Source organism: Schistocerca cancellata, chromosome 4 (genome assembly GCF_023864275.1).
Source record: "Schistocerca cancellata isolate TAMUIC-IGC-003103 chromosome 4, iqSchCanc2.1, whole genome shotgun sequence".
NCBI classification, from domain to species: Eukaryota; Metazoa; Arthropoda; class Insecta; order Orthoptera; family Acrididae; genus Schistocerca; species Schistocerca cancellata.
The window spans coordinates 581,160,687-581,176,367 of NC_064629.1; the positions used below are offsets into that span (position 1 = coordinate 581,160,687).

The window sequence follows — 15,681 nt, forward strand, 5'->3', positions numbered from 1 at the left end:
GGGGGGGGAGGGAGAAGGCCTTGCTCCCAAAGTATGTACTTTGGGAACAACGGAAGATTTTCCCCCTACCACCAAGGGGGCAGATGTATTCTGGAGGCCTGGAAGGCCCACTGTTCGTGGCAGAAAGTGTGATGCGACTGGTACTTGTGATGGCGATGGTAATGTAGCTGCAGCATATGTCGATGTCAACCGAACGGGGAGTAATCGTTCAAATTTACGTTTAGCCTCTTGGTTAGTCAACTGGTCCAGGGTCTTTTACTCCATGATTTTCCGCTCCTTTCAGAGTACTGGGAAGTCTGGCAAGCAGGGGGGAGTGGTGCTCTCCACAGCTGATGCAAGTGGCAGGTGGCGCATATGGAGTATCTGGATGCAGTGGACATCCACAGTCTCAACATGTAGTGCTGGAAGTGCAGAAGGAAGACATAGGCCTGAACTACGAGCACTTAAAGCACCACATCGGGGAGGGGACATATGGTTTAATGTCACAGTGGTAAACCGTCACCTTGACCTTCTCAGGCAATGAATCACCCTCAAAGGCCAAGATGAAGGCACCGGTAGCAACCCTGTTGTCTCTGGGTCCCCTGTAAACGCGCCGGATGAAATGAACACCCGGCCATCCTAGATTGGCGCCGAGCTTGTCGTCGGACTACATCAGGAGGTAGCGATGGAAAATAATCCCCTGGACCATGTTCAGGCTTTTATGGGGAGTGATCTAAACATGAATATCACCCAGATGGTCACAAGCGAGTAATGACCGGGATTGGGCTGGGGATGCTGTCTGAATCAAGGCTGCACCGCTTCTCATCTTGGACAGCACTGTCACTTTCCCAAACTTATCCTCAAGACGTTCAACAAAAAACTGAGGCTTCATAGGTAGAAAGGAGACCCCGTCCATTCTGCAACAGACTAAATACCGAGGTGAATATGGCTCTCTTCTTTCTGTAGCCCTATGTTCCTCCCATGGTGTAGTGAGGGAGGGAAACAATTTAGGGTCGTATCTGTCAGCACAGTACTCGATCTTGCCCTTCTTAGAGACTGTTGGCACCATACGGTCACCAGCAGCTGTATTGGAAATTGGGTGAATACAATCTACTCCCACATACTGGTTATCTATCTTGAGTCACACGGTACCTTCTGATATCAGACAGAAGAGGGTACTACTATGTGAATACCAGGAGATTGTTGACAACTTTGACTTTCAAATATTGAATGATGTATTGTCTGTGGAGTGAAAAAGACTAAAAGAGCCAAAGTGTCTGAAACTGCCCTGCATCCAGGAGAAGCTACCTGGATCTGACAAGGCCTCAGGCAATTTGGACTACTATGACTTGCATTTGAACAGACCATGGAAAATGTGCAGGCACCCTCCACAAGTGGGTCAAATCTTCATCACCACCTTGTGACTGTGGTACTGAACAAGAGATAGTGAACAACAGATAGTTGATAATGTTGCATCAACATGTCCCATACATCTTTCAAAGATTTACTGACAGTGATGAGTGATGTGGTAAACTATATAAAACACCTTGATATTCACCTATACCTATTGTCATGTGTGTTAATAATGTTGGAGAGCTGTACTGAAGTGCTGGCTGGTTGGTTGGTTTGTTTGTGGGGGTTGAAGGGACCAGACTACTGAAGTGTTGGTATGTAATAGTTTAGTAGTCTGTATGTATATATAGCTATTCTTATGCTTAAAAACTCTTAATTTATGCCATACAATAAACAAATTAGGGTATAATAAACATTTCCTGTGTCTCAGAACTGTCATCAGATCCTTGAAATGACAACCTTGTAAAATATTCCAATCCGCAGAGATTATAGCCTGTGTATGGAAGATGTCCAAAGATTCAACACCGCAAGGCAGGGAACAAACAGGGCCTTTATGACATTATGTTGCAAATTATACGAAGAGACTACATTTCACTCTTAATGATAGTCAAACACAACTGAGACATTATGGATCTAATGCACTGTTTTTGTTATCACTCAATCACGGGTCTATTCTATGTATGGTGTACTCCATTCCTACACAGGTACCACAATTTCAATTTATGGGCAAATCTTGTTGATCATTTACTGTGAAGGCCACTTTTTTTCTATTACAGTTGTACTCTTTAGATGATTATGCCTAATCTTTGCACACTAATATATTACTACCAGATAACTAAAAATTGTGCTTGTAATATTTTTCATATGTGACACATTTTTCTATATCATAGTTAACATACAATGTATACTTTATTTACAGAATTAAATGAGACACAACTACAATTAAATATTTCATTACATAACTTACATGCCAACAACACACTTATAACATTGAAGCTGCTTTAAAAATAAGATTACATTCAAATGTTCAAAGAAATTTATCTATAATCTCATATTTAAAGAAAGTAAAAATACTATTTCTTCTAGAAATGCATTCACCATTTAACTTAAGCTGTATTCGTATTTATTCAACACTGCGTATTAATGAGCAACCATTAATAACACCTGTACCAGCAACTATTATTCTTGTGTCCGTAAATTTCTCAAGCAGCTGAAATGCTGCTATTTCAGCATATGTCACACCTCCAATAAAATATACCAAAAAGTTTTTGCGTTTAATCTTTGATGCATCCTTAGAAGAAATATTTATTTGTATGCCTGGCAACAATTTTGTTATATCATCAAGTGGCATGTCATGCTGGGTTAATAAATTAACTAGCTGGCACACTGCAGGAATGTACGCACCACTAAACACGTAACCCATATCTTTTGGTTTTTTAAGATCAAAGTCATCCTTAATTTCTGGAAACAATTTCAGCTTTTGTGCAATACTATGAAAGGCACTACTTTTCCTGTTTAAGGATACAACTTGAGCTACTCGATCAGTTAATTTTCCAGTTGTTTCACCAGTGTCAGTGTCATGTCTTACAAACAGTCCAAGCTTTTCCAAGTTATAGAATAATGTCAGATTATCATACCCATATGAATGCAGATACTGTTTCATAAATGCAGAACTCTCATCCTGAGTTAGTCCATTCTGTGTTAGGCACATGAGGCATAGTAACCGAAGACAAGTAAATCTGTTTACACACTGTGTTGCTAAGCAATCCTCTAAATACGTGAAATTTTCACCTCTAGATTTTCCTTCCAACGTGTTTTGTTCAAATTTGTGCAAAGCTTCATATCGGTGTCCCATTTCTCCAATGATGATTTCACAAGCACCAATATGGTACGAAAGTGAGCGTTTCTTTTCCTTAACTTTTTGCAGATCAGTTGCAACGTACTGTTTCATTTCCTGGAGACCCATTTTTTGACACCTTTTATACTCACTATGAAGTTCCTCTTTTTTAGTGCTTAAGAAGGAATATACATCTGAAAAATGTCTATTTTTCATTTCATGATAAATATCATCTTCATCAGTTAGCCGATAATTTACAGTTCCTTTTGTACCAGTAACTTTTTCATCAAATTCAACAGTTCCACACTTAACTCCAAAAACTTCATCCAGTAGCCCAGCGTATGTAACTGCTGTAAGCAACACAGATGCATAATCAAAATCCCTATCTACTATAACTAAGCAGTCAATATCTGCCTCTTGTTTGGTGGGATTCCCCAACTCCTTCAATAGAATATTCAATATTTTACACACTTGTGATGCAAATTTTCCACACATTACAGTCATGGGTATCTTCCCAAAGAGTATCTGCAGTGACCAAAGAGAGTGTGCCACTGCAGGAAGAAATGATTTATCTCCATCCACAAACAGCATACGAAACAAATTTGGTAATTCAAATGACAGTACACTACTATCTAGAGAAATCATTTCCCACATAAACCTGTATACAGTCACTAGACCAAACACACCTTCCTCTTCCAAAAGATTCAGGAGAGCAACAAGTTCACATGGAACAAATATAATGTAATAACAATTTGTGGGTTTGCACTGTAAATCTGCATTTATCTGATCACAAATATACTTTGTAGTTATAAGGTCAGAATATACGAGATAAACCCAATGATTACTGACATATCGGAAACCACTTTTTTCCAGCTTATGAATTTTGTGTACTCCATGAGACCTGAAAAATGAAGTATTAAATGTTTTCAGTTCTGATAATAACTGATACAGAATATAATTACAAGATGTATGCTGTACACCAGTATTATCTGAAGGAACCCACTAAGGATGACAAAATCAATAACTTCAATCTTTATGAAAAATATTGAGCCATTTGAAGTGACAATAAAATTGATGATAGAGAAAATTGTTCAGTTTTTGATCTGTACGTCAATAATTTAAAAATTTCATAGTAACCATAATCTTCAAATGGCTGTTACTTCAACTCTGTGATAGATCTCCATGCAAAGCATGGTTTTGGCACGTTGTCCACATTTTTCCTGATTTGTGTCACACAAATTACATTCTGAAATTATGCTCACCTACCTACTCTGGATTAGGAAGGCTATGATACATTTGTCTATTAGTTACAAAATGGATATTATGTGAATTTGTTTTATTATCTAGACTTTGTTATGATGTCCGTACTCTGAAATGGAGTAGGCTAATTACCCCTACATTTATCAACACGAAGTGCATGTTTACTGTTCGAGGGTGCTTAACTGCAGAGTTAGCAGTATTCTTATCCAGTCATACGGACATACTGCACTTACGATATTATTCCACCAGAGGGGTCTTCCTTAATTACACATTCTCACGAGTGCTATCATTGTGAGCAAAAACTCTTACCATATTTTATGAGGAACATTCTACACAATTCTATCAATCAACAATGCAACCTATTTTACGGTATGGTTGGGTAATTTCATAACTTTGCAACATTACTAAAAGTTCTATTGTACTATTACTACTACAACCACCACCACCACAACCACTGCAATAATAATTAACAGTACAAGAATAATGACATATCGGTTATTTACATTTGATAACACTATAGATGGACCAAGTATATTCAAAATTATGTACTGTATGTCTGTCCCATTCGCAGGCCAAAAATAGATTCACAACTTAAAATAATTTATTCCTAAAGTATATGCTGTCCTCATGATCGAACTTGATAAGTGTCTTTTTTTTTCTCACACAAAACATGACATGGTTATAAAGCATGCCTTGATACAGAACAGTCCTTAATTTGAATGTTCATTCCATCATAGATTCAAGTGTGATATAGCACTGTGTGATATCTTCGTTGTGATGACTGGCAGATATGGAACATATCACATGTGATATGTAAGCCCGAAAGTTGACGAATCTAACAAAGGTGAATGTGAAATAAATGTGTAGGCAAAAGAATGACTGAGAGTGAAGACAGTGGTCTACGTTGGTCATTTGTGATAGCAGCTCCACACTTAATACACATAATTATGATCACATATGAATCCTGTTTTTGATCGGTTAAGTGAGTTTTAATTTCAGCATCAGTGTACTGCAATAACATTAACTCCGTATTTAATGCACTTTTATTTCTAATAAACTAAAACTGCAAGGTACAATCTGACACTGCAATATGTATGAGACTAAAAACCAATCAGTGTTTTGGTGTGTGTTAGATACATATATTGCACATCAACAATGAAAAACAAAAGGGGAGTCTACGTAACTCTTACTTCGCCTAATGCTGATTAAAAGTGTCCTTTAACAGTATTTGACAGACAGACCTACCTGACTGCAAATACTGTTGCAACTGCACTTGAGTGTGTCAAATGACATTTGCTAATATTTACAGACAGCTCTGAGCATTGTTAAAGTGCTATTGAAATTGCTCACTAATCAATTTGTGTGATGAATATCAATGTATTTCTTGTTGTTGTGGGTATTTATGAGAAACACACAGTGTATATGACAAACTGGATTGTAGCATTAAAAAAATTCTTTGTTTACTCACTAATTCAGATTGTATTCCACATAATATGTATTTTATGAATCAAAAGCTTTCCTTGATCAAGAAACAAGCATTCAGAATAATCTGAGCAAAGTGTGTGATTAAGAAGTTGCCATGGCCAAAGCTCAGTTGATTTTTAATGAAGAGCCATTTAAGCTGTATAAAAGCAGTCACATGTAAGCTTGTATTCACTTCCAAATATCATGAATTCTCTGCCCTTTCAACACCAACCTATGATCAACAATAACTAGATAGGAGAGTATGTTGTTTTGTTTTTGTTATGTTTCTGATACAGAATGCTAGGGCATTACATTTATTAAACTCAATCACTTTTCAGCCTGTTAAGTTTCATGTGTGTGAAAATCTAACACAGGACTATGCATTCTCTTCGTGCTACAGTGTAAACTAGTTCTTTTTTCCGAGTGGCATCATAATTATGGTAAACCATTCATAAGTTTCAGTAAGCCCCAACATGATGCTTAATGCGTTGTTATTTAGAATACACTGCACAACACTCCTTACTTTGAGTTACAAATATCTAGTTCTTTTGTTCACTGTTACAGGTACAAAACTGAGCATGCTGACATGGCATCACTAAAAGACCGTTAACCTATGAAAGTCTTACAATTTTTTTGGCCCTAAGAAAATGTTCACACACCATACATGAGCATACCCAAGAACTTGGCTGTGGGGGGAGGAAGGGAGCAGGAAACACACATTAATTTACTGGAAGCACAAAAAGTTGGGGGAACTGTCAGACAGATAACATTCAGATACGTGTGAATATTTTCCACATTCTCATTCTTAGTATTGTTATCACATTGACTTGTAATACAAGAAAAGGCATACCAAACTGAAGGCGTAATGCTACTGGAAATCATCCCCAGAGTCATCTGGCTTCTTCAGTTAGAAGAAGAATGGTGACAAATGGCCATGTAGTTTAGAGTTTTCACACCAAACAGCTATGAAAAGCCCTACACTTGCTACTACTCAATATCCAGTATGCGTTCTGGTTTTCTTGAAATTGATACTAAACTGCTATAACTGCCCATGTGGTGGGGCAGGATGTGAAATCAGTTTGTGAAGATAATTTTTTTAGGAGGGCAAGGGACATGTGCCATTATTGATCCATATCACCATACTATGAAACACAAAAATTTCTATCCTTTTGTTGCTCAAATAACAAAAATTCTGCTGTTATTTGTTCCCTGTTCATTAGGAAGTCACATAGAAATAATACGTAAATACACACACCCAAAAAAGTTTTGCATCACCTTGGTTCCCAGAACTCCTGAAGACAGACGTTGACTGTGGATATTGTATCACAGACACAGTCCCTTTGACTGCTCAGAGATGTCTCTAAACCCACCCAAAGATGTAAAAAATCATGTATGAGCAGCGCATATTAGACAGATGGAGTCCGACAGCCGATCAGTTCCAGTCATTCCACCAGGAAGGAGGTACACGTCTCATGTTGTCTGTCATTCAACCATGCCTAGACGGTCAATACCACGATTCGATCACGTCCGCATTGTTACTTTGTGCCAGGAAGGGCTCTCAGCAAGGGAGGTGTCCAGACGTTTCAGAGTGAACAAAATCAACATTGTTTGGTCATGGAGGAGATACAGAGAGACACGAACTATCGACGACATGCCTTGCCCAGGCTACCCAAGGGCTAATACTGCAGTGGATGACCACCACCTACGGATTATGGCTCAGACCAACCCTGACAGCAACACTCTGTTGAATAATGCTTTGTGTGCAGCCACAGGACGTTGTGTTGTGACTCAAACTGTGCACAATAGGCTGCATGATGCGCAACTTCACTCCTGACATACATGGCGAGGTCCATCCTTGCAACCACGACACCATGCAGCGCAGTACAGATGGGCCCATCAACATGCTGAATGGACCACTCAGGATTGGCATCATGTTCTCTTCACTGATGAGTGTCACTTATGCCTTCAACCAACGTGTTGGAGGTAACCCGGTCAGGCTGAATGCCTTAGACACACTGTACAGTGAGCACAGTAAGGTGGAGGTTCCCTGCTGTTTTAGGGCGGCATTACATGGGGCTGACGTACGCCGCTGGTGGTCATGGAAGTTGCCGTAACAGCTGTACAATAAGAGAATGCCATCCTCCGACCAATAGAGCAACCATATCTGCAGCATACTGGTGAGGCATTCATCTTCATGGACAACAATTCACGCCCCATCGCATACATCTTGTGAATGACTTCCTTCACGATAACAACATTGCTCAACTAGAGTGGCCAGCATGTTCTCCAGACATGAACCATATCGAACATGCCTGGGATAGATAGAAAAGGACTGTTTATGGACGATGTGACCCACCAACCACTCTGAGGGATCTACACCGAATCCCGTTGAGGAGTGGGACAATCTGGACCAACAGTGGCTTGATTAACTTGTGGATAGTATGCCACGACGAATACAGGCATGCATCAGTGCAAAAGCACATGCTACCGGGTATTAAAGGTACTGGTGTGTACAGAAACCTGGACCACCACCACTGAAGGTCTCAGCGTATGGTGGTACAACATGAAATGTGTGGTTTTCATGTGCAATAAAAAGGAAGGACATGGTGTTTATGTTGATCTCTATTCCAATTTTCTGTGCAGGTTCCGGAACTCTAGGAACCGAGGTGATGCAAAACTTGTTTTGATGTGTGTAGACTATGATTACAGTACATGATTTTTTTCTGCAACTCACAATAAACACTTTAGCTGGCAGACATCAAGATGACTTTATCTTCTGCTACTACAACATTGTCAGTAATTCTAAGCACAACTACTTCAATGCTTTGCACAAAGTACCTCAAGACGCGTAAAACAGCAAGAAACATTTTTATTCATCACTAGACAGTTAATTTTATTGATGTTATTCCACATTCAGAATATATAATTGTGACTAAACTGGAATGTATAGTGATGTATTCTTACAGGACGAAATAATTAAACACACCCACTGGTACAGTTCCGATGTATTTCATTGCCCACATAGCTACTATCTGTGTGTGTTAATACATGAAACAGTATTTATCTGAAATGCAACTTTACAGTAAAATAATGTAGCAGAATGATTTTTCATTCTACAGCAGAGCATATGGTGATTGGAAACCTCCTGACATCAAAACTCTGCAGCGGGCTGGACTGGGATTTGAAATTGAAACCTTTGCCTTTTGTGGGCAAATGCTCTACTGACTGAGCTATGCATATATGACTCATGACACAGCCTGTCCACTTCACTTCTGCCAGCACCTCTTTCCTACACTCCAAGCTTCATTAAGTTCTCCTGCATACCTTACAGTACTAGCACTCTTGGAAGATAGGATATCGTGGAGAAATGGCTTAGACACAGCCTAAGGAAACAATCCTCTTGGAAGATAGTTGAGAGGTATTGGTAGAAGTGAAGCTGAAAGGGTATGCCGTGTTTTGTCTCTGAATAGCTCAGTTGGCAGAGCATTTGCATAAAGGTTCCTGGTTTGAGCCCTGGTTCAGCATACAGTTTTTATTTGCCACAAAGTTTCAAACCACCAATCACTTAGCTTCAGAGTGAAAATTGATTCCAGAAACAATCCTCTAGGCTATGGTAAGCAATTTCCGTGCAGTATCCTTTTTTCCACGAGTGCTAGTCCTGCAAGATATGCATGTGAGAATTCCATATAGTCTGGAAGTCAAGACAGAGGTACCATTGGAAATGAAGCTGTAAGGGCGGGTTGTGAGTTGTGCCTGGATACCTCAGTAAAGCATTTGCCAGCAAAAGGCAAAGATTCCAGTTACAAATCCATGTCTGGGAGAATGAATTTCAGTAAAATGGTTACACACATCTGTAAAATCACCAAGAACAAGGGAAACTGATACTGTGTGGAGGGGGTGAAAATTCAGAAGTGAAAATTGAAAATAAAAAATATCTTCCAGGCAGAAATTTCAATATAAATATAAGTAGTAAGGATAGTAAGTTTCAGAACTCATGTTTAACTCCAAACCTGACGGTATTTCATCAAAATGTACAATCCCTATCCAACAAAGGAAACAAATTTCAAATTTTGTTGGAAAGTGACATGAAAAACACCTCTGTATTATGTTTTACTGAACATTGGCTTGACAAAGAGAAACTTCATATGCTATGCATTCCAAATTTTGTATCGGGTAGTTATTTTTGTTGGAAATTGTATAAACATGGTGGTAGTTGCATTTATGTTAAAAACAGCATAAATTTTAAATGTATGCCGTATGTAGAAAAATTATCCATAGAGAAAGATATTGAGGTAAATGGAATTGAAATCACAGACGAAAAAATTGCTATAATTTGTCTATACAGGGCACCAACTGGCAATATTAACATTATGTTAAAGAACCTTGAAAATATCTTACACAAGACTACACAAAAAAATAGAAACTATATGTGGGGATTTCAACATTGACTTTGCAAGTGAGTCTAATGAAAAAACTGCTTTACTGAACCTCTTAGCAACTTTCCATTTAAAGGCTACTATAGAAACACCAACACACATCACAAAAACCTCAGCCACAATCCTTGATCAAATATTTACAAATGTGCCCTTGAAACATACAACACAAACCCACATTACAGGCTTTGGGGACCACACAGCCCAAGAAATTAGTATAAGATTAGGAAAACCGTTTAGTTCAACTGAATGCCTAACTACTACATCTAGGAAGTATAATGACCAGAATATACAACATTTCCTTAACTATCTGTGTAAAGAAACTTGGGAAGACATCTATGAATGTAAAAGTACAAATGATAAGTTCAACAAATTCCTAAATAGTTTTACCTACTATTTTGAACTTTGCTTTCCACTCCATAAAAATACAGTCACAAAAAAGGACCTGGAGAGAATACCATAATATCAAACTGAATGAAAACACTTCTGTAATATCTGAACCCCAGCAGATAGTAAATAATTTTAACTCATATTTCTCTGAGGCAGCTGAGAGTCAGGTGAAGCAAAACTTTCAAAATGCTGTCACTGCAAATCAGATTAAAACTATCCCTAGTAACAAGCCTCTCTTCCTACACCCAACAGATGAACAGGAAATGCTAAAAACAATACGGGAGCTAAAATCAAAATCTTCCTCTGGTACTGACAACATACCAGACCATATCATTCAAAAATGTGCACCCTTAGTAGTTAAGCCCATGACAGACAGAACCCAGCATGTCATTCTCAATGGAGAGAAGTCTTCCGAAGTAAGAGTGATTTCAGGTGTGTCGCAGGGGAGTGTCGTAGGACCGTTGCTATTCACAATATACATAAATGACCTTGTGGATAACATCGGAAGTTCACTGAGGCTTTTTGCGGATGATGCTGTAGTATATCGAGAGGTTGTAACAATTGAAAATTGTACTGAAATGCAGGAGGATCTACAATGAATTGATGCATGGTGCAGGGAATGGCAATTGAATCTCAATGTAGACAAGTGTAATGTCCTGCGAATACATAGAAAGAAATATCCTTTATCATTTAGCTACAATATAGCAGGTCAGCAATTGGAAGCAGTTAATTCCATAAATTATCTAGGAGTAGGCATTAGGATTGATTTAAAATGGAACGATCATATACAGTTGATCGTCGGTAAAGCAGATGCCAGACTGAGATTCATTGGAAGAATCCTAAGGAAATGCAATCCGAAAACAAAGGAAGTAGGTTACAGTACACTTGTTTGCCTACTGCTTGAATACTGCTCACCAGTGTGGGATCCATACCAGATAGGATTGACAGAAGAGACAGAGAAGACCCAATGGAGAGCAGCGCGCTGCATTACAGGATCATTTGGTAATCGCGAAAGCGTTACAGAGATGTTTTAAACTCCTAAACTCCAGTGGAAGACTCTGCAGGAGAGACGCTCAGTAGCTCGGTACGGGCTTTTGTTGAAGTTTCAAGAACATGCCTTCACCGAGGAGTCAAGCAGTATATTGCTCCCTCCTATGTATATCTCGCGAAGAGACCATGAGGATAAAATCAGAGAGATTAGAGCCCACACAGAGGCATACCAACAATCTTTCTTTCCACGAACAATACGAGACTGGAACAGAAGGGAGAACCGATAGAGGTACTCAAGGTACCCTCTGCCACACACCATCAGGTAGCTTGAGGAGTATGGATGTAGATGTAGACATATGCAATAGTTCTCTTTCTCAGGGAATCTTCCCAGAAAGGCTAAAAATAGCTAAAGTGAAGCCATTGTTCAGAAAGGGTGAAAAAACAGATATAACAAATTATAGGCCAGTCTCTCTACTATCTGTTTTTTCCTACAATAATTGAAAAAATCTTTTATAAAAGACTCGTAGATTTCATAGAAACAAAGATCTCTTCTCAGCTACACAGCATTGTTTCCGAAAATGTAAATCCACTGAGACAGCTTTTATCGATTTCTTAAATGAAGCTTTAAATGCATTAGATAAAAAAGAAACATAGTAGCAATATTCCTAGATCTTTCAAAAGCATTTGACATCATTAACCATGGTCTATTGCTCAGAAAGCTGAAAAATGTTGGTGTCAGAGGCCCAGCCTACGAATGGGTAAAGTCATATCTACAGAACAGACACCAAATAGTTGAAGTCTTGTACAAAGAAGGAAAAATTTAACTTCCTATCAATCAGGAAAACAGTGTGTTAAATACGGTGTGCCGCAGGGTTCCGTACTGGGACCAACCCTGTTCTTGCTGTTTGTAAATGACCTGGAACCATCCAGCCCTAACTATAAGTACATTAAATATGCCGATGATACAAATATACTTATCAAAGGAAAGACCCCAGAAGAGCTCCAAAATTAAATAACAAAGAGCACTACACATGTATCAAAATGGTTCGCAATGAACAGTTTAATAATAAACACACATAAAACAAACACTATGCATCTACACACAGTGCAGAATAAACAGCCTTTAACTGCAACCATAGAACTGTTAGGCAAAAGACTTGAAATTGTAAATAGCACCAAACTTTTGGGAGTTTGGATCCAAGATGACCTAAGATGGCAGAAACACACACACAACACCTATGTAGTAAATTAAATACCATTTGTTATAGTATAAAAATTCTTGCTGGATGCACACCTACGCAAGCCATAATAAATGTGTACTATGCCCAAGCAGAATCACTACTAAGATATGGTTTAATTGGCTGGGGAAATTCACCACCCAGCAAAAGCTGTTTTATTGAACAAAAAAGAATTATAAGAGCCATGGAAGGCTTAGCACCTAGATCTTCATGCAAACCCTCATTTAAAAAGCTTCATATTCTTCCATTACCATGCCTATATATCTTAGAAACAATAATGTTTATAAGGAAAATCGTAGATGAAAATAGCAAGATTGCTCCAAAAAACGAAAATATCCATTCATACAACAAAAGAAATAATCAATATTTACATATGCAGTTTTCACATACAACACTAAAACAAAAAGGACCCTTGCAAGCAGGAAAAAAAACTGTATAACAAACTACCTAAAGAAATTAAGGCAATAACTGGCATGCATAAATTCAAAACTGCAGCGAGTGACTACTTGCTACAGAATTGCTACTATAGTGTTGATGAATTTTTATCTACAATGTAAATATGTGAAAAATTTAAATAATTTATACAATTAAGACCAAAATAAGAAATGTGTACATGTGGATTTATCTGTGTATTATATGTGGTCTATTACAAATATGTCTGTGTCTGTATAATCAAGGCCAAAAGTATGAAATGTGTGCGTGTAAAATTTATTTGTGAAATGTTATCCCCATATGTTAGAGTTATATTGCTTTGGACTGAAAACCATACAAGTTTTTTCTGTTAAACTTTATTGCAAATTATTTGACTTGCCCTAATCATTATGTACCCCTGTACAGTGTATGATTCACAGGACCAATAAATATACAATAGAATACAATACAATATGTAGACTTAAAATTTGTGAAAGTTGCAGCCAACATTCAATATCCCCCCCCCCCCCTGCATGTATTTGGCATCAATTTTTTAATGCAGAAACTGCATCTTTCTTCCACAAATCAGTGAATAACTGTTCATAAATTCCTAAAAATATTTGGTATATTGGGGAAATAACTTTCATTGTGCGCATTGATTTGTAAGCGGGACTATGGAGTCCCTTCTGAATAAAATCATATCTACATATATCACACATCACAATGTCTACATAAGAAATCTGGGTGTTCACACGCAGATAGAGGGCTACGAAGTTCATCAGGCAAACTCTTTCTTGAAATTTCAGTACAATTTGATGATCTGTACATGTCCAAAATATTATTGAATGTGGTGGTACCATGTTCCACTAAACTAATGCTGATTGGTTTTTGCCACCATCTATACTTATAGCCTTTAATTGATTTGTGCGAGTTAAGTCATCATAGCTTCCAGAATTCACTGTTAATTCTATGTCTGAATCTCTTCAGGGAATCAAACATATGCCTGCCTACTCTCCTTCCCGGAAGAAAGTAGCTGTGCAGACAATAAGGCTTCTTGCCATACAAGAACTGATGTTATGTTAAATCAAGATTGATATCAAATGAACCAATCACCCTAATCAAGCAAGCTACAGACGAATTCTAGGATTTATACTTGAACTCCAACAGCAGATACAGTCTGACATTCTCATCCAACTGTGATAGTATTCGATTCCGAATTACCTTGAAGAGGCAGATCGAAACAAACGAGACACGTTGTTAACATCGACTTAACTTTCAAAAACGCAAAACAGGGTGACTGTCAACAATGCCGCAAAAGGTCGTTTTCGTATTTAATAGTTGGTCACTATTTATTCAGGATACCCTGACCGATGTACTCTAAAACCTCCACTAATTGTTTAAAGAGCAATATTCCACACGACCAATGTAGCAAATTGTATTAGTAGCCTACATTACATACTCTTCATTATTGAGGCATTAATTTGTTACACAATGCACAACAAAGTGTGCTATGTGCCATACTTGGGACTGAGTTCATATGAAAGTCCTAACCAAGTAAATCTGCTAAGAACTTAATATTATTTATCAACGTAATTAAATAAACTACAAACCTCAATACTGAGACTCCTGTAATTTGCTCAAGAGGTTTCATCAACCGTGGATCGATTATCAGGTCTTTTTTCCCAGGTATTTTAACCAAAATTTCAGTGAGTTTCCTTTGGGAGATTTGATTCAAACACTGCAACCGGGAATCCATAGTAACCTACGGCACTAAAAGCTAACATAGCATTCGATTCTCAACACGTCAGCATTATTATAGGATTCTTTCGAAGGACCAAAGCATTGTTGCACGTAAAAAACATCAAAGCTATAACGCATTGACATTCTCATACTTTGTTTTCATATTCGCCTCAACTGCTTATGATTTCGTTACACTGAATGTAGGATCTTTGACCTATTGTGATATCGTAACCAGAGATGTGAATGCAAAAGTAATTACTGGCCACAGCATCCTACTAAGTCGACGGAAGCTTTGGAACTATCCGTTGCAAAATGAAGTAAATACCACAGTCTAACATATGTTAGACTGTGGTAAATACCATGAATCTGATTCTGAACGTTTTTACCAATTTAGAAAGTTAAACTGGCTGATTTTAATCTATAGCCAATTGTAAACTATGAAGGGTTTTTACATTATTTAAAATGGCATATTGCAGTGAACTAAAATTGTAATATAAATTTTCTATGTGGACAACCGCAGCTTAATATATGCATGGTTAAAAATCTTTTTTAAAATGTTTCGTCGTAAAAATCTTCTAAAAATCTG

The 15,681-nt window shown here is 37.9% G+C and overlaps 1 protein-coding gene across 1 annotated transcript; it reads right to left on the bottom strand.

The window, feature by feature from the left end:
- Positions 1 to 2,240: 2,240 nt before the first annotated feature.
- On the bottom strand, positions 2,241 to 15,298 carry LOC126184596 (vacuolar protein sorting-associated protein 33B). The gene is made up of 2 exons (XM_049927037.1): positions 14,966 to 15,298; positions 2,241 to 4,070 (listed from the first exon to the last, which is right to left on the bottom strand). The coding sequence occupies exons 1-2, from the start codon at positions 15,109 to 15,111 to the stop codon at positions 2,456 to 2,458; spliced, it is 1,761 nt and encodes a 586-aa protein (XP_049782994.1). The 5' UTR covers positions 15,112 to 15,298; the 3' UTR covers positions 2,241 to 2,455.
- Positions 15,299 to 15,681: the final 383 nt, after the last annotated feature.